The sequence below is a fragment of the Pelodiscus sinensis genome, chromosome 10, assembly GCF_049634645.1.
Source record: "Pelodiscus sinensis isolate JC-2024 chromosome 10, ASM4963464v1, whole genome shotgun sequence".
Lineage (NCBI taxonomy): Eukaryota > Metazoa > Chordata > Testudines > Trionychidae > Pelodiscus > Pelodiscus sinensis.
The window spans coordinates 21,628,093-21,647,500 of NC_134720.1; the positions used below are offsets into that span (position 1 = coordinate 21,628,093).

The window sequence follows — 19,408 nt, forward strand, 5'->3', positions numbered from 1 at the left end:
ATCTCAGACTACAACCCAGATTTCAGGACACTGGCAGATACTGTTCAGTTACAGGTGTCACATTGAGACTTTGTTATTGGAAGAAAAAATATATACAATTATCAATACTTGATTTTAGATTTACAAAATAGCAGAGAACAAAATGTATAACTAAATGTTTCATTTGACATTTAAATAGCATTAATTAAAAACAGGCCATTTATTTCATAACTATAAACATGTGATTTTAATTTTATATATTGCATAATTTAAAAATAAACTGTTTAACAGAGTGTATAAGGGCTAGGGATAGCAAGTGATGGACAGAAGAGAATAGAGAGGGCGGGCCTTCAAGGAAGGGGCGGGACGGTAGATGTTCTCCTGTTCTGAGACTTAAAAAGTGATCTTGGGTGTAAAAAGGTTGGAGACCACTGCGTTAAAGAGTATTTGCACAAGATCATGCCAATGTAGACATAGCCTTAGATTAGTATTTAAATATCAAGTGTTGAAAAGCAACTAAAGCAACCTGCCATGCTACTTATTACAATTCGAAGTTTGTTAAAATAGTAATATAGATTGGAATGCTTTGGTATCTTTTTAATTGTAAAATGACAGACACATTAACAATTTTGGAATGTATTCACAGTAGCAGTTTTTTCATAGGAAGGTCTAATAAGTAGAAAGTTTGCATGCTGAGGGTTGACCATATCCTCCTTGCTAAATTAACAATTGCAAGGTGAATTATAAAAACACAAAAATGTTTGTTTTTTTTCTAAACTGTATCGGTTTTAATGTATTGATTAGAAATTTGAAGTTCATTGTATCTTAATATATTGAGAAATGTCTTCACTGCTGTTGGCATTAAGGTGCCTTAAAGATATACTACAGTATGGTTTGTAAACTCAGTGATCAGCAGATAATAAAAGTGTCTTTTATAATTCCATTGTGATTAGAAAATTGAATTACTTGGTGATTGAACTTGGTAACTGTTTCTCTAGGAGAACTATAACTTCTTCACAGGCATTCACCTTCCTTTCTCCCTCCCCCCCCCCCCCCCCCCGCATCCCCCTTCTGTTCTGAAATGTGATTTGTCCTTTTCATGTGTGTTCATTTTTTTTAATTGTATCCTTTGGTATATATGGCTGTGACTATTTTCTTCCACTATTTGATCTGAGGAAGTAGGTCTGGCCCACGAAAGCTCATCATCTAATAAACCATCTTGTTAGTCTTCAAAGTGCTACATAGTCCTGTATTTTGTTTCAACTACACCAGACTAACACAGCTACATTTCTATCACTATAACTTCTTCAGTGATAGTGTCTCACGTAAGGATATAAAATCCCGTTTAATTGGTTAACTGGTTACCAGTTAACTGATTTAAAAGGAGTGCAGACAGGTAGGGGGATGCTCCAGCCCAATGCCTGCTGAGGCTGGGCTGGAGCATACTTCCCTGCCCTGCAGGCAGGGACTGCTACAAGATGGCTGGAGAAGCTCCTCCTGCCTCCAGAGTGCCTGAACTGAAGCACCCCCCTGTCCATGGCAGGAACCAGTTGATGGTTAACCTTTAAGGGTGATGCTTACCATTTAACCAGTTAACATTTCACATGCCTAGTCTTGTGTTATTATGTTGATCAGTTACCATAAAATATAGAGCATTATTGCTCACTCATAGGTCCTGATCCAAAATTCAGTGAAGTCAATTAAAGTCTTTTTAGTCACTCTGCTTGGCTTAATCCAATGACCATATTGCACCTAGGTATTAGTTGGCTGGTGGGTCGGGTTGCTTTGGGGGATGGGCAGTTGAGACAGAGTATTTCAGGGGAAACTACTATTTTAAATGCAATGGTTTGAATTGGAAAGAAATGCTCTGTTTTATCATCAGTTAGGGCCAGATGATGATACCTTTACTGACAATCTGTAGCACCTTACTCTACAATTAGCAGTGCTGATTTTAAGTGGGACTGCTTATAGTATAAAGAACTATTCTCCATCTGGACCTCAAGTACAGTAGTAATAATTGAACACAATTGGTAGTTCATTCTGAATAATTGAATTCACATGCTAATTTCTTTACATTTGTGTGTTTAAATATGTTAAATATTTTATATATAACCAGAGATTTTGTTTTTGTAGGTTTATCGGTACCTGTTTTGCTCTGTTCTGGTACATCTTTTCCCTAGCACATGTAGCAATCTTTGTCACGAGATTTAGCTATCGTGAAGAATTGCAGTCTTTTGTGGGCGCTGTTATTGTTGGTACATACAACGTAGTGGTTGTGATTGTCCTTACCAAGCTCTTAGTTGCAATGCTTCATAAAAGTTTTCAGCTGATAGCAGTAAGTAAATAAACTTATTTTTTTAGTCAAAGTGTCAGCAATGTTCTTAATGCTGTACAGGATAAAGCTAGTCTCTACACTGAGGATTCTAGTGTAATTCCTGATTGTGGAAAAACGCACATGAATAGCTCTATGCATGCAAGTAGTTTAATTTAGTTCACATGCATAATACTTGCAGACTTATGGACTGAAAGACAGAAATCAGAAATTAATATTTGGTGCTTTGTTTATTTCCCCTTTTTAATTGCATCACACATTAATTTTCGGCTTTTTTGTTTATTTTCTCTTTTTAATTACATCAAGTATTATAGTGTTATGAATTTTAAAGGTACAGGCATGTGGGAATTGAAGATTAAGTCTTATGGTACCTATAGCTAGAATCAATTTTTGTCAATGTATTCAATTGTTTTAGTTATTATAAATATTTCTTTAAAGTGCATTTAATAAAAGAATTATACACACAAGTAGCTAATTTTTTTTATGCCATAGCATATATTGGTGAATATATTCAATGTTAGCATTTAAGGTACTGGAAAATATAAACCATGTAAAGTTACCAGTATAAACTTTCAAAACATTACATATTTTCTTGCAGACTTTCTTGCTCATTTTGTCAATGTTATCTTAATATTTCTGATATTTTAGAATCACGAAGACAAAGAATGGAAGTTTGCGCGTGCCAAGCTTTGGCTTAGCTACTTTGATGACAAATGCACGCTACCTCCACCTTTCAATGTCATTCCTTCTCCTAAGACTATCTGCTATCTCTTCAACAGCCTTAGTAAATGGATCAGCTCTCATACTACTACTGGCAAAGTCAAACGTCAGAATAGCCTGAAGGTAAGAAATTTTCTGGAAAGTTAAGTGTATTTTAACAATCTTTGAAATATTTCTTCCTACAGTGAACCTAAGATATTTATCTTGTCTTCTCTGGAAGGTTCCTATAACGTGATAGGTGCTGTCATAACAGCTTTTACTGTATTGTGATTTATTTATCTAGCTCTGTTGTTACTACAAAGCTCTATAAACTAGCATTTCTTATCTTGATACAAAGTCTGCTTTATAGTCTGGTTGGTGCAGGGCTGGCAGACTCCCTACCTGGCTCTGTGTGGCTCCCAGAAAGCAGCAATATGTCCCTGCTGCTCTTAGATGGAGTGTAGTCGGTTTGCCTGCCTGGAGGGGTTCCTCCTCCTCCGGCTCAGTGAGCGGTCACTCTGGCCCACGATACTGCCCCTTTAAGCCAAGCCCCCCCAGGTCACAAGTCCGTACCCGACCTTCCTTCAGGCGGGCAGCACTCAAAAGTCTGTGCATCTATCCAAGCCCCGCCCTGGTTCGGGGGGAAGGGGCTGCAAGTCCACCCAGCCCCTTTCTGGAGGTACGCCGAGCCCGGGTTCAGGGCGGGTGACAGGCCACTCAGAGTCAAGTTTACAAGCAGGCCAGGATCTGGTTCACGGCATGGCGGCAAACATACACGGTAAGTTTATAACCTGGCCAGGCCCTTGGCTCAGGGCAAGGCAGCAGCCAGCACAGTTAGGCTATCAAAGTGAAGGCCAGGCCCTGGTTCAGGGGCAGCAGCAGGGCCGGCCTGAGGTATTCTGGCACCCTGGGCACACGGCGCTGCCCCCAAGCGCACGGCACATACGTGGCACGGCTACGGCCGCTGGAGCGCAGCTTGGGGCCCACTCCTGGGGTGCACGGCGCATGCGCGGCCCAGTCCGGCTCAGCTCTCGCTGCTGGTGCACGCACCGGGCCATGTAAGACGCCGTGGGGGGAAGGGCGTTGCTGGCCGGCGCTGTGGGGATGCGGGCAGGCCGGCGTTGTGGGAGCCGGGCGCCTGGCGCCCGGTGGCAGCTGTAAGGGACGCTGCGCACTCCTTACAGCTGCCATCAGGTGCCCCCCATCGGTTGGCGCCCTTGTGCAGCTGCCCGGCTCACCCATGCCTCCGTCCGGCCCTGGGCGGCAGCACATGATTACAGTCAACAAACAGTCAGTTCAAGAGGCCCTGACCCTCAGTCAGAGCAGGGCAACAAACAATCCAGAGCAATCAGTTAAAGAGGGGCCAGGCCCTTGGTTCGGAGCATGGCAACAAACACTCAGTTTAGAGCACAGCCAGGCCCTGGTTCAGGGTATGGCCACAGAGAAGGGGACGGGGTCTCCTTGTTCAGGAGGGTTGCAGGCTACTTGCCTGTGGCAGTGGCAAGGGGGGAGACTGCCACCCAGCGGGGGGGGCTCAGGCCCGCCCATTCCACTGCACCCCAGCCCAGGGCCTTGGGAGCAGCAGTGAAGGCTGCTACGGCTCAGCGGGGTCTCCGGCCCAAAACACGCCAGCCTTGGGGTCTTTAACAGCCCCCACTACCTCTGGGCCTCTTCCGTTCTTCCCCTCAGCCGGTACCTGGGTATCGGGCGGCGGAGGCAGTGAGTCCAGGAGGGTCTTGTCCCACTGGGGCGGTCTGGTCCTGTCCTTCGCTGCTTGCAGGTCAGTGGGGCTCAGCTGGGCTCCTGATGCAGGCGGTGTCGAGCAGCTGGGCCAGGCCTCAGGGTCCGTGGGAGTCCCAGGCGGCGCCTCCAGTCTAGGTAGCTGGGGCCGCTTCTCCCAGTTCCAGGGCAGGCGCTGGAGCACAGGATCAGGCTGGCCTTTTGGATCCTCAGCCACTTCCGTGAAGGTAGGCGGGCTAAGCTGGGCCTCCGCCTCCTAGGCAGGGAACTGGTAGTCTGCCTCTGGGCCCCGGCAGGTAGGAGGCCCTGGCCAGGCCTCAGTCCCCACTCCTCAGGCTGGGAGTCCAGAGGAGGCCTCTAGTCTCTTGGCAGGCTGAGCCCTGATTGAGGCTGCTGCCTGGGCTTTTATAGTTCTGGGACCGCGCCTTGGCTTCCGGTCAGGTGACAGGGCGGGGTTAGCCTCAGCCCAACATGGCGGCTGGAGGGGTTCCTCCTCCTTCGGCTCAGTGGGCGGCTACTCCGGACCACTACATGGCGGAATAGCCATGAAGGGTTCAGACTGCAGGAGGAGATGTAGAGCTGGAGAGTGAGGCACAGGAGGGGGTGTGGCACAGGTTCTATGTGGTAGCTGGGGTGTAATATGGGAATTGGAGGTACTCCCCTCGGGCAGCTCTCTGCAAATGGCAACCTGTCCCTGCCCTGAGGAGTCACAGGTAGGTGACTTTGCATGCTGCTTCCACCTGCAGGTGATGCCCCTGCAGCTCCCATTGGTCGAGAGTCAGCACTCAGGGCTGGGTGTGGGCAATGCACAGAGCCGCCTAGCCACAGTTCCACCAGCAGCAGCAGGGACAGGTCACCATTTGCAGGGAACCGTCCAACATGAGCGCTTCCAGAATCCAGCACTCCAAAACCCTCTCATGCCTCAACCTCCTGTCCTAAACCTCCTTCCCTTACCCAAACTTCTTCTACCTCCTATGCTCCAATACCCAGCCCCACATCCAAACTTCTTCCCTCTTAGTTAACTAGAATTTTTTACTTACTAGCACCCCCCACTTTCCTGACATGCTTGATAAAAAAGTTTTTACTGTAATGTATTCTACATATAGTTTCAGTTATGTCCAAAATAATGGTTAAGATTATAAGGGATTCAGTTGATGAAGAATTTAAGCATACAAATATAATTGCCCATCAGTATGATGTTATGGAAAATGGTTCTTATCAAACAAACCTGATGTATTTCATTGAAGATATTATAAATGTAGCTGATAAAGTTAACTGAGTAAATGTAATATACTTATGTAAAATCTTTGATGTAGTACCATATGATACACTAATTAAAAATTAGCACTATACAATATTGGCAAAGCCCACATTAAATAAAACAAGTGGCTTAACTGATGGAGCTCAAGAAATTAGTTATCAGTGCAGAATCCTCATCAAATGGAGAGGGGGAAGTAGAAATCTAGGATTCTACCATGATGATCAGTACAAAAGACTGATGAGCATTTTGATCAATGATCTGTAAGTAAATATAAAGTCCTTGCTAATGGCCCGGTAACTTACAGAAGGATTGCCCTATTATCATTATTTACCACTCAGCCATTCATACAGAGCAGTTGGGATATGTAAAATGTGTTTTAATATAGCCAATACCAAGTTATACATTCAGGAGCAAATAATGCAGACCATACCTGTGGAACAGAGGACTGTAAATTCTGGAATACAATGCCCATGTAAAGGATTTAGGAGTCCTGTTGAACAAGCAACTAAACATGAGCTTCCTAGTTGTAATACTGTGAGGAGAGCTAATGGGATCTTTAGATGTATAAATAACAAAGTAGTGAGTAGGAGTAAGGAAGTGATTTTTCACCTCTGTATATGGAATTGGTGAAATCAGTAATAGAATGGTGTGTAAATAATGGTGGTGCCTGCATTTAAAAAAGGATGTTGAAATTTTATAGGCAAGGGTGCAGACAAGCACCACAAAAATAATTTTTCAAGGTTGGAAAAAAGTACCCTATAGTGAGGCTGCATCTAGACTGTAGAGTTAAATCAGAAATCTTTTTCCAATTTTCTTTCGCAAGAGGTTTTTCTGAAAGTTAGCGCATCTACACGGCACCAGATTTCAGAAAAACCTGCTATTTCAACACATCCCTTATGCCTCACAGAATGAGGTTTATAGGGATGGTGAAAGAGCACGTCTGCTTTTTCAAAAAAAATTCAGAAAAGTGGATGTGTTCCTTGGACGTGGCATTGCGCTGCGGTCTAGACGTAGCCTCAGAGGTTTAAAAATCTCAATTTATAGCTTATCAGAAGAAAGGTTTGAGTTTATTATAGCATATAAGTGTCTTTACAAGGAAAAGCATTGACTACTAACAAGCCTATTTAGTTTAGTGGGAAAAGGCATGAAAAGAACCAGTAATAGCTGGAAGCTGAAATCAGAAAATGCATTGTTTAAAGTTTGTTCCTCATTTATAATTTGAAGTGCATAACCTTTGGAACAAACTACTCAGATACACGATGTTCTCAAATCAAGATTAGATGGTTTTCTGGATGCGTTAGCCAAGCACAAGTTGTTATACTCATATTATGTTGTGAGAATATTTCTCATACTCATATTATGTTATGAGTATGAGAAATATTATGGCTCGTGATGTAGATAAAATCAGTAGACCCCTGTGCAGAAACAATGTTTATAGCTCCACCTGCATATACAAAAATGATCAGTTGATATCCACAAATTTGCAGGGTTCTAGATGTAAAATTTGTATCTATATCTGGAAAAATGAGCCGTGGTAATCTGCATCTACAGCCGTGGTTGCAGATATCCATGGATTTGCAGGGCTCGAAAAATCAGACCAGATGATTTAATGGTCCCTTCTGGCCATAAACTTTCCTAGTCTTTGAATCCAAAATATAACTGTTAGCACAAGGCAAGAACGCGCACATTTATTTCAGTTTTAATTGAGATTTTTAATTAAGGCTGGCATAATTTTCCTCTTTGAACAAAACAAAATCCATTAATGAAATCTTTAATGGCCCTGCTGCTTAATATAAAACCTAATAACACTCTTTTTCTTCAGTGCTGAGACTTGTAATAAATTTTGTAATGGTGCAGTTAGAATTGGGGGGGGGGGAATGACTAATTATAAACATGCCATATGACATGTCAAAATAAATAACCAAAAAAGGAACACTGGAGTCTCTTAATTTTGGGGAGGTGTTACATTTTCTTTAAATAAACATAGTTAATGTACTCTATAATTATGTATACTAATTGCTGCTGCTCCTTCTTGCAGCCAAAAATATTTCAAGCAAACCAGATTGAAAGACTGTACAGAACATACTCTTAAGTACAAAGGTTAAATCAGAAATATCATACATTTGTATAACATTTTCCAAGCCAGATAGATTACAAGACCTCCATTTTTGCTTCACAAATTGGGCTTTGTGGGCCGGTCTCATTTTTATCTCAAAAGGCTGCACACATTGTCATATACATGTACACAAGTTGAAAATTAGTACATAAGAATTCCATCTTGGGTGGATGTATGTTGTGCTGCCAATGTAATTGTACACAGACTTCAAGGCTCAAATCTATTAGGGTACATTGACACAACAGCGTTATTTCAGAGTAACTGATGTTATTCTGAAATAACATAATGCGTGTCTACACTACCAGCCATTATTTTGAAATAATGTTGAGCTGGAGGATAACTTACTCCAACTCATGGTAAACCTCATTTTACAAGGAGTAAGAGAAGTCAAAGGAAGTGTGTTGTTCTTTCGACTTCCTTCTGTGTAGACAGTGCCAAAGCCGAGGTAAGCTATTTCGACTTCAGCTACGTCAATTGTGTAGCTTAAGTTGCATAGCTTAATTTGACGTTAGCCCTTCTGTGAAGATGTACCCCTACTTAGTTGAGAGAGTTTGTGTGTCTGCCTGTCTAAGAATTCCTTCTCTTATCATAACTTAAAGCAAAGTAAGGGTTTGGTTGTGCTGGGGAAATGGGATTGCTTCTGAGAAAACCATACAGAAAAGGCAGGTGAAACGGGCTGGATGAGGGCATGCCATCCCTGTAGATGTAAAGGGGCATGATACTTACCAGTAACTGGTTAACTGGCAGTTGGGCTGGATAGCCCTCTGCCCAACATGGTATTGTGTTGAGTTTGGCTCTGCCAGAGCAGTCCCCCGCAGCATGATGCAGTAGCACAGTGAACCCAACCGGGCTGGAGCAGGCCCCATCCACGGCAGTGCTCCAGCCCAGCCAGGTCTGCTGCAACGCAGGGAGCTGCTCCATGGTTGACTAGTTAAACATAGTGTTAACCAGTTACATTTTTAAATGACCGTAGCCCCACACACACCCCTGGTCTGGGACTGCGCCAACCCCAAGTCCGTCCATCCGTCCGTCCCCCCAGGAACCTTTTTTGGGGGAGGGGCTGAAGCTTCCTCTCCCTCCGCCTCCAATTCCTCATTCTTTCTGGAGAGCACAGGGAGCAGATGAACCTGGGTCTGCCCCAGCCAGGGGACATCCATCCCTCCTCTAGTTGTGCCTGCTGGAGCTGCAGTGACCACGGACAGGCACTTCTCACCTGACACCACCTCCCCCCCCGCCGCAAGCTGCTGTGGTGAGAGACGGCTGGGGTAGTATTCTCTCTCCACAGGGCAGCCTGCGTAATGAACCCAAGCCCCAGCCCGGAGCAATGATTCAAATAAAGCATGTACATTTACATTTTATTTTCCAAAAAACAAAAATTAATTGAGTTAAGGACCCAAGCAACACCAGGTAAATCTTCTAATTAAATAAATAAAAATAATTCCCTTTTGTTTAGTAAATCTTTATTTTTGTTTAAAGGAATGGAGAAATCTGAAGCAAAAGAGGGACGAGAACTACCAAAAGGTGATGTGTTGTTTAGTCCATCGTTACTTAACCTCCATGAGACAAAAGATGCAAAGCATGGATCAAGCAACCATGGAAAATCTCAATGAATTACGGCAAGATTTATCAAAATTCCGAAATGAAATGAGGGATCTACTTGGCTTTCGGACATCTAAATATGCTATGTTTTATCCAAGAAATTAAGGCCCAGTTTTTAAAAGGATCATGTTTAACTTTAGGTATACCCACAGTTGACAGTGATGGCTTATTTCTGTTGCCAGACCAAACAGAAAAGCAGGTTTTTTGCACAACATAAAATTTGAAACTGTATCTGCATGAGTTTCAGCTAAGTTGAAAAGATGTTACTATGTCATTCCTGTAAAGCTCTTTAAGTATGTAATGTACAGTATGTAAAATATGTATATAGCATTTTACACTAAATGTTACCCAAAATGTGGATTTTGACAAAGTCACTTTAGCTGTCGGTCTACAGGTCTTCGGAGCTGGCATGTTTTATTTCCCCTATTTTTTGCTCTTTTTTTTCCCCCCTCTTAGTTTTTTTTTTCTTTTTTTCTCCAAGTTGTGGGAAAAGATGGAGATTTTAACAATACTTAAAAATAAACCTGGTGCCTTCTTAATAGAAATTTAACCAGTATGATTTAAACTAGTTTGCAATGGAAATTTAAAGACTGCATGATTGTATAGGTGCCAGATTTTGTACATGATGTACTGAATATTAACAACTGTAAAACATTGGGAAATCAATTTTGTGATTTGTTCCCTGAAAATTGCAGGGTAGTGGGGATGTTTAAATCTTGGACATAGAGCCAAAGTAAGCTATCCATCTCCAGAACCTTAATGGATTCATTTAAAATAGTCAAGGCCTCTAAAAAACACACAAAGATTTTTTAGGTAGCACTCTGTGTGCCATATGCAACTCTTGGGGTTTGGGATTTTTTTTTTTTAAATAGCCTCTTAATTTTGAGTAGTGTTCAGAAATACTTGTATCTGCATTACACATCATTGGCATAGGAAAACATTTTTTTAACAGGAATTAGATATGGCTCTAGAGCATAAATGTTATTTGTTTGCCAGGCTAAATATTTTTTTTATTAAAACAAATGGAAATACTGTACAATTATTTCTGTGTAAGAACATACGTTATTCTTATGAATTGGAAGATGTGCGTTCAGAAGATTTTGGTTTGGGGTATAATTATACCACAACTGGGAATGAGTTTTCCAGCACAATAGACAGGCTTGCTAAAAGTAGCAGCACAGCTGTGGGTAGCATAGGTTGGGGCTTGGGCTAACTATTCAAGTATGTATCTAGGAAGCTCACATAATTTTGTACTCACAACTAGCCCAGCCCAAGTTGTTGCCCATGTTACATCAGCTACTTCTAGTATGCTGGCTTGAGCAGAGCTAGTGCTTGTCTATCTGTGTTGAAGTACCCTCTCAGCTGCATTGTGAATGTTCTTTGAGAGACTTTTTTCATATCCTGTTTTAAATGTATCTTGATATTTTGTGTTCTTTCTGAATTTACCGCTTCCAACTGCAAGGTGTTTATATCATAATTATTTGTGATTTTAATTCTGCTTATAAAGGAAAGTAAGAACTTTGTGAGTTTTTTTTCTGTTAGAGGGTATAGTAAATCTTCATATGCTTGTGTATAATTCAAGTGGACAAGTTAGAATTCAGAAAACGTGAAACTCTTGTATTTTTTTTATATGAAACCCAGATTATATTTATGATAGTTCAAGGATTATTTTGCAGTAATCCTGTGGATGCAATGTTCTAATATTCTGGGTTGGGAATTAGATCATTAGTCGGTCTTAAGGTCAGAAGGCGCAGCTAGCCACAATGGCATATTACTGTAACTGATGCTGGGGCACAGAGAGCTGACGCAGCTTGTCCATGTTCCCTCTTTTGAGCAAATTCTCATTATAAAAATATTTCTCGTAAAAGTAATCTATCATTTGCACTGTGGAGTTATGCATATCCTATGTGAGGTCTATACATCAGGCCTTTTGAAGCTCTTGTTTAGAGATTCTGATCTGTCTGTCAGCTTTCTATTTGAATAAGGACTGTATTCCAAAACAAGAGGATGATCAAAGTCTTGAGTGGGGTGATAAGTTGTGTTAGTATACAAGCCAAACACAAAAACTGCGCAATGTATATATTACGTAATACATGCCAAAAAAAGGAAAGAAATAAAAAACAATTTGAAAAATTTGGTTGTATTAGATATTAACAAAATAGATATACTTGAAAAATATTTAGGAGAGCTGATAATTTTCAGTTCATTACACAGCACAGCAAGATATTTTATCATAGGCGTTTAAGGAAGTTGGCTGGAAGCTATTGATACCCATCTATTAATATTTCCACAATATCCCCTTTATTTCTCTTTGTAAGCCAATAATTCTCTTTTCATCTTCTATGTGCCCAGCAAAATATAGAGCTATGTTATGTCAAGGCATTTCTCTTGAGTTGGGGGGAAAAAATCTGAAATGGTATAGTGCTTCAGATTTTCATATCTATAACAATAGAAACATTGGCTGAAAGAAGTGCTAAGTCATCTCGTCCATCCTCTTGCCCTGAGGTGAGATCAGATATACCCAGAAATGCAGTTCCGGGTCCTGTAAAGCAGCATTTTATTCTCTGTGGTACTTTAGTAACAACATATGTTTTAGTGTGTTCATTGTATTGAGACTTGGAGTTGGCTTAATCCTCTTGTCTTTCTTCTTGGTCAGAAGTAAAGTAATGGATAAGTAATTTTTCTGGGTGATGCATTTTCTATGTGGTCAGTTCCTTCAGATCTCTCTCTCTCTCTCTCTCTCTCTCTCTCTCAAACTTTTAAGAAAGAGATTGATTGTTTCTTACTTGACTCATACAGACATAAGAATGGAATTGATGTTCCAGGCTCCCTTCAAGCCATAGTCTTGAACAGGTTTGTTAATGAAAGGATCTTCAATTAAGGTGCTGGCATGGACATGATACTTGGCTTTTGGATTTCCTCTGTTTCATTTATTGTTCCACTAGGCAATATGTATATTTTAAGTCTGGAAACACCTGACTAAAATGTTCCTCTCTGAGGAGAAAACACCTTTTTCCAGAGCTGTGATGAGCTTATGCAATATCGTCTAGCAGCATTGTCAATTCTTCCACTGCTTACTGGGCTCTTAGAAGATATTTGAGGTAAATTAGAACTCAATAGCACAGAACACTAAAAGCCAGGTCTGGTAGCCGTAAATAAACTTTATGGGACCACAGGAAACTTGGTCACATCCATGATATAAGTGGACAACTAACTAAAATCATGCCAGACCACAGATGGTGCCAGACCAAAGAGTGCTGGACTAGAGAGGTTCAACTTGTATTTCTAAATTTATATTTGGAATTACTGTCCTCTTGAGTAGTCTATTACTAATATTCCATAAGCAGTCTATTTAATATTTACAAAGCCCCTATCACAGAGATTAGTGCAGTTCTCCTTTCCACCCGCAAGCCCCCCTAAAGAGGGGAAAATACACATCGCTTCCATAGCACTTCGGCAGTGTAAAGGTGTTCACTAAGTTGATGTCTAGTTATGCAAGCACTAGAATGCACAGTCTACACATGAACCAGTATTTGAAAACTTACGTGTAAAACTGGAGAATTACAAATGTAGTTTTAAAACAAATGTCACTTGATTGCCAAAGCATGGCAGCAGCTTGGTTTAGTGCAGGGCTACTCAACTTTGCAAGTCCTGGGGCCACAATGACACAGCACATGCCAAGGACCACAATAACTGTGGTTGCACATACATGTAAGTGTATATGCAAATAGCTTCTTTCACACTGACAGGCATGAATATAAAGCACTTCCCACAATGCCCTGGCACCTCTCCCCAGGGGCTAGAAACACCGATCCCCTGTACCCCATCTGTTCCAGCCAGCCTGTCCGCTTGGGTGGTTCAGTGCTCACCCCGCCTAGGAGATGCCTTGCCCTTGTGGAGCGTGCTCCCATTGGAGGCCATGTTCAAAGGATCCCATCTGCAGGCCCCGTGTAAATCCGGGCCGCAAACAAATGGGCTGCAGGCCACATCGGGCCTGTGGGCCACGTGTTGAGTAGCCCTGGTTTGGTGAGTAGAGGAATGGAGTAGGAGGTAGGAAACATGGGTTCTATTGCTGGCTGTACCATTGAACTGCTGTGTGATGCTGGGTAAGTCATAGAATCACTGAATACTAGAACTGGAAGGGACCTTGAGAGGTCATTAAGTCTCGTCGCCTGCAGTCACAGCAGGACCAAGCACCATCTAGCTCAGAGGTGGGCAAAATATGGCCACAGGCCAAATGTGGCCTGTCAAACATTCATATCCTCTCTGCCATGATACTCTGGGCCACCTATGCCCCAGCACACTTTTCAAAGCTGCTGGGGCCCCAGAATGTGCATCTCTGGGCAGTGCGAGCTCCTTGGGGGAACTCTGTGCACTGCTCCTGCCCCCAGCACAATCCTTGCAGCTTGCTTGAGGGCCTATTCAACATGCAGAGATTTCCCCCCCTCCCCACAGTGCGTGTCATGCAGAGACACAAACAATGGCCCTAGCAGCCAACCACTGTGCAATGTGTGGGGGCACATGACTTTTGTTATGTGCACCAATATGGGGGTGATGTCAGACAGAATGCAATGGACAAAACTGACTTAGAACACCAGTTACTGTGGTATCTAGAGATGTGCAGTTAATTGGTAAGCCTCACCCTTAATGGTTTAACATTTCCAATTCATTGCCTCCAGGCCAGCAGGACCCACCACTGGCATAGGATGTTCCAGCCTGGACCGAGCAGCTCGTCAGCAATGGTAGCAGGGGGAGGGGAAGGGAATGGTGCTCCAGCTCAGTTAGACTGGTGCCCCCTCCATCCACCCTCTCCTTAATCGATTAACTGGTTAAACATTTCATTTACTCGCTTAGAACAAGGGATGTAAAATCCTGTTTATCCCAAACAGTTCCTTCCTAGTCATTTACTTCCATGTATATATAAAGGGAATAATGTCTAATAGAAAATCATTCTGACTTTAAGGCATTTTTTTTTTATCTCATCAACCTATGCAGAAAAATATCCTACCCATTTGTACTGCTAGTGCTGAGTGTCAATCTGAATCTTGGTCTCTGTCCCTTGACTGATTCCTAGCCCTTACCTAGAGAGTGAATGTTTTGTCTTTATTTGTGAAATACTGCAAAATAAAACAAGCTAAATAAAACATTACTAGATAAAAGCCTTGTGCTGTAGTATAATTTCAAATTTTTAAAACCCAAATCCAGTTCCTATAGTCTTCCAAAGATATCAGAAGCAGATCTTATACTCCACAAGAAAATGTTTCCATTCCAAGTGCCAGAGCATTGCAAACATGTCAATGATCACAGATTTTCTATTTTTTAGCATGTTCCACTTATCAAATTATATATATAAATAATTCTTTGGTCTAGCATAAGGTTTTAAAATATCTTAATCTTAGATAATGTAAGAGCCCACAAAATAAAACAACTTTAGAAGAAAAACCTACATTAAAATGAATTTATATAAATATTGCACTTATTATTCTTTTACATCAGCACAAATTCATTCCTAAAAAAAATCCTTCTGAGACAAATATAAATTAACAGATTCAAAGGAGCCAGAACTTGGTTTGTTTCAGGTCAGATGGTTATGCTGCAAATCTTGTAGTTTAAAATTTGGTGTCTAGTCTCAATATTTTAATGTAATTGACAGTCAGTGCTAAGTTACATGGTTATATGTAAGAGACAGTAGAATGACAAGCGCTTTTTGGTTATGGTCAGCTTTATCTTCCTGATTTTTACTGTATAAAAATTGTTTCTCACACAGAGATGGCAGAAAGCAGATACAGAATTCACATTTTAACACCGTTTGTTTTTCAAGGTGTTCAGGGTCTTTTGGTTCTTAGTCTTGAAACTCATGACAAAGTTGTTGGGCAGGATTTTACCTCTGCCATCTTCTTCTAGCTGGCCCATGATGATGTAGTTTAGACCTGCAGAAAGGAAGTTACTGTAAAGACTGGACAAGCATATAGGTGGTAGTACCATAGGTCCACTAGCGATGAAATATAAGAACAATGGGGATTAAGAGAAATGCAAGAGGAATTAATGTGCGTCATGAAGCAGAATCATTATTTTATAGCCATAAAAGGACAGAGGCTTGCCAAGCATCAGACAAATTGGAGAGGGACTGAGGGAAGTAAGAGACAGATGGAACAGTTTAGAAATAACAAATTAACACAGATTTATAGAAAAACAGAGTGGAGTGTGATTTGTAGTCAGCTGTCTGTCTAAAGAGAATAACTTTGCTTTATCAAGGACATTATCATCTCCCAGATATCCATATTCCAGGCAGTTAACGATAAAAGCAAAAACTAGTTTTTTACCAGGAATTTTTTTCAGAGCTGGCCACTCTGAGTACATATTTAGTACACTGAGTGTTTTGTTTTATAGGATAGTTCACTGCTCCTGGATTGTTTCCTAAGCTGGTTAAATTATTTTGATTTTTTTCCTCTTCTGGTTCCATTTTTTTTATTTGCTCTTGCTTTTTACTATAGTTTGCTCAAGAGGCAGAGTTGAAGATTGTTCTTGGTTACTTGTAACTATAAAACTTTAAGCATTTCTTACAGTGACACGCTAGTCATCTTGATTGCCTTTTATTGGATGTTGCCTTGGCTAACATGCTTGATACAAACGTTTGTTATAGTGATGTTACTTGTCATCAGATGTTACTTCAAAGTAGGAATAAGAGCCTCCGGAAAAGGGCACTTTTTCCGGAGGATCGGGGCCAGTCTAGACGCTCTTTTCCGGCTTTTTTAAAAGCCGGAAAAAAGCGGCGGACATTTTTATTTAAATGCCGCGGGGGATATTTAAATCCCCCGCGGATTTCCCTACGACGACTAGTGAAATTTACATGCCCCTTCCGGAAAAGGGGCCAGTGTAGACGTAGCCCTTAGGTTTAACCTATTCACATTTCCCCCCGCTAAATAATGGAATGTGAACTCTCAAATACTTAAATCCAAAACTGAAATCCAGGTAAGCTTTATTTAGGAAAACCAAAACAAATTCCACTGAGCCACTAGAACATCAATGAAATATAAGAACTCTTTCACCTACCCTACAACATGTATTAGATTTAAAAGTCTATACATAGGTTTTACCATAAAGTAGATGCTTATCCATGGTCTGTTATTTACATCCAGTGAGTCTGAAAACTGTAAAAATGCACTATAACATGTAGACAGTTTTTTCTTGTAATTAGCAGTTCTGATATGTTAACTGACTAATTTTAAATTTTGCTAGAAGAGCTATGAAAATGGAAGCTATGATAAGAGTTTTACAGACACATAATTCAGTTATTTTTCTGGTTTACTTACCTCTCCTGATGAGAGGGCACTGCTTACAAACAACAATGATCTTGGTGCTCATGTTCTTGCCTGCTTGCTGGATAGCTAAATTTCCTTCCTTATATACATTTATGATTGATATAGTTGCATGTAAGCTGCCACCCCGTGTGACTGCTGTAATAACAGTTCCAGTAATTACTAAAAGAAAGAATATATTAGTGTATTTGTTACCTTTTTACTCTTTGGAAATAAGCAAGAGATAAATAGGAATCATCAATACTGATAGGTCAAAAAAATTAACTTCTACTCTAAGAAAAATATGATACTGAAAATTATCAGCCACCAAAATAAAAGCTGCAACATTGCAAAAATCTCAGTACTTCAAATGGGTCGTACATTATAGGTAAAATATTGGTGGTCATACTGAGGCTGGTCAAGAATAGAAGTGTATCCAGAAAATACCAACAACTGAAATCCAATTCTAAGTTTTGATAATTAACATTGTAGAGTTTAAAACCCTATGGGACCAACTTATCATCTAGTCTGACTTCCTATTGTATCATAGGGCAGACTTTATTAACCTTTATTTTTTTCACATTTTAAAGAAATTGAAAATTCTTATGCCCATTATTTCATAGTCTTACACTGGGCTCCTGTATCACCAATATCTCTTTTTTGAGGAGGAAGGGACACTTCTAAGCTTAAGTGCCAAAAAAAAGTTTGACCTCAATTTACAGAGGTGCTAAATGCCCACAGATCATACTAATGTCAACAGAACTTGTGAGTATGTAGTACTTTTGAAAAACAGAAACTCAAACCTGTTCATTTTCTGACATGTAGTATATTTATGGTAAGAAGAACCGCCTGCCTGCTGTTTGAATTGTGAGACTGATAGGCTGCACTAAACACCTATCCTTTTCCTGAGAAGGTGAACTGCAAGGCAAGGGGGGGGGGGAAGCCTTTTTTACCTACTCTGATGTATAATGACAATCTCTAAAGTTTAGTATATTTTTCTGGGTGAATTTCCCCTTCTGCCCCCAATAAAAGTATCGGGTCTTGTCATCCCTGGGTTTTTTTGCTAGAGAGTTCCTTAGAAGACTGGTGAAATTGAGTGTGATAGTGACATGATGATCGGCTGAAAGCCTAATATAAAGAAACAAGCAGAAGCAAACTAGGACACGTATTTCCTTTTTGATCTATTAATGGTACAATATTTTTTCTCCTTTGCAATTCACCTTTGAATGAGATCTGATAGAGCTTTAATTATCTAATACATACCAACTGAATATATTGGTATAACCAATATTTCAGATCAAACATTTGTGAATATAACATTTTCTTATAATTGCAAGAAGTTCAACCTAGATTAAATGTGGAAGTCTCATCACAATAGGACTAGGGATATTACATTAATGGAGACTAAGAAAACTACACTTTAAAAATCAGCAACCAGATATTACAGATATATAATATATTTAAAAAGAAATTGCTCTTATTTTCTAAAGGTATCCAAACCAGCACAATTTAAAACTTCTGCATTAATTCACAACCTATATCACAAACATTTTAGTAATTTTGTCATGAAGAACAACTGAAATGCCAGTTTATCAAAAGCTGGGTCCAATATTAAAAACTTGTCATTTTCCCAATGGGATGGAAGGAAAGTGCCTTGCATTGTGTCACTCAGGGTATGTCTACACCACAGAGTTTTGTCAGAAAAATGGCAGTTTTTCCAACAAAACTTGAGGAATGTCCACACTGCAATTGCATTCTTCCACAAGAAAATCAAAAGAACAGAGGGTTTTTTCCAACATTGGTAATCCTCATTCTACGAGGAAGAAGCCTTTTTGCGAAAGAGGAAAAACACAGGTGCTCTGGTGACCATTCCATCCATAGCAATCACAGCTTACATGCAAGAAAGCGTCCATTCAGTGTGCACGCTCTCTTTCAAAAAAGCAGATCACTTTTTCGATGCACTTCAGCTGTGTGGATGCTCTCTTTCAGAAGTTTTTTCAGAAGATCTCTTCCAAAGAAAGCTTCTTCAGAAAGATGCCTATAGTCTAGATGTAGCCTTAATGTTCAAAAAAGCCTTTGACTCTGATACTGTGATTCAGTTGCCAGGACAGCTCAATAAGGGGAGTAAACATGGCTTAAAGCAGGCATGTCCAAAGTCCGGCCCGCGGGCCAATTGCGGCCCGTGTTCCGATTTAATACGGCCCCACAGGTAATTTAGCAATATCTATCTTTTATGGCCCCCAACGAATCCATATGTATTGAGATGAATACACTGTAAAATCTCAGTTAATGTCAGTTGGTCTAAATCAGTTATAAATATATTTGGACACAACATGTATACTTGGTGTTATGTTCCTGTTCATATTTTTTGAACTTAAAAGTTG

At 40.7% G+C, this 19,408-nt stretch overlaps 2 protein-coding genes across 6 annotated transcripts in view; one reads left to right on the top strand and one right to left on the bottom strand.

Moving 5' to 3' along the window:
- TRPC1 (transient receptor potential cation channel subfamily C member 1) overlaps positions 1 to 15,132 on the top strand; it is a 56,537-nt gene extending 41,405 nt beyond the window's left edge. For 2 of the 5 annotated variants that reach the window (XM_006123986.2, XM_075937656.1), the window contains exons 10-12: positions 2,113 to 2,314; positions 2,960 to 3,154; positions 9,604 to 15,130. In XM_006123986.2, coding sequence (XP_006124048.2) covers positions 2,113 to 2,314; positions 2,960 to 3,154; positions 9,604 to 9,831 — 625 coding nt within the window. In that variant the 3' untranslated portion in view covers positions 9,832 to 15,130. Of the gene's footprint in view, positions 1 to 2,112; positions 2,315 to 2,959; positions 3,155 to 9,603 lie in introns of all 5 variants that reach the window. The other 3 variants (XM_075937657.1, XM_006123984.3, XM_075937658.1) reach the window with 3 other exon arrangements.
- Positions 15,133 to 15,169: 37 nt separating this feature from the next.
- The window catches only part of PCOLCE2 (procollagen C-endopeptidase enhancer 2), a 44,387-nt gene continuing 40,148 nt past the window's right edge, over positions 15,170 to 19,408 (bottom strand). Inside the window, exons 8-9 of the mRNA XM_075937662.1 lie at positions 17,040 to 17,207; positions 15,170 to 15,656 (exon numbers count right to left, since the gene is read on the bottom strand). Coding sequence (XP_075793777.1) covers positions 15,526 to 15,656; positions 17,040 to 17,207 — 299 coding nt within the window. The 3' untranslated portion in view covers positions 15,170 to 15,525. The remainder of the gene's footprint in view (positions 15,657 to 17,039; positions 17,208 to 19,408) is intronic.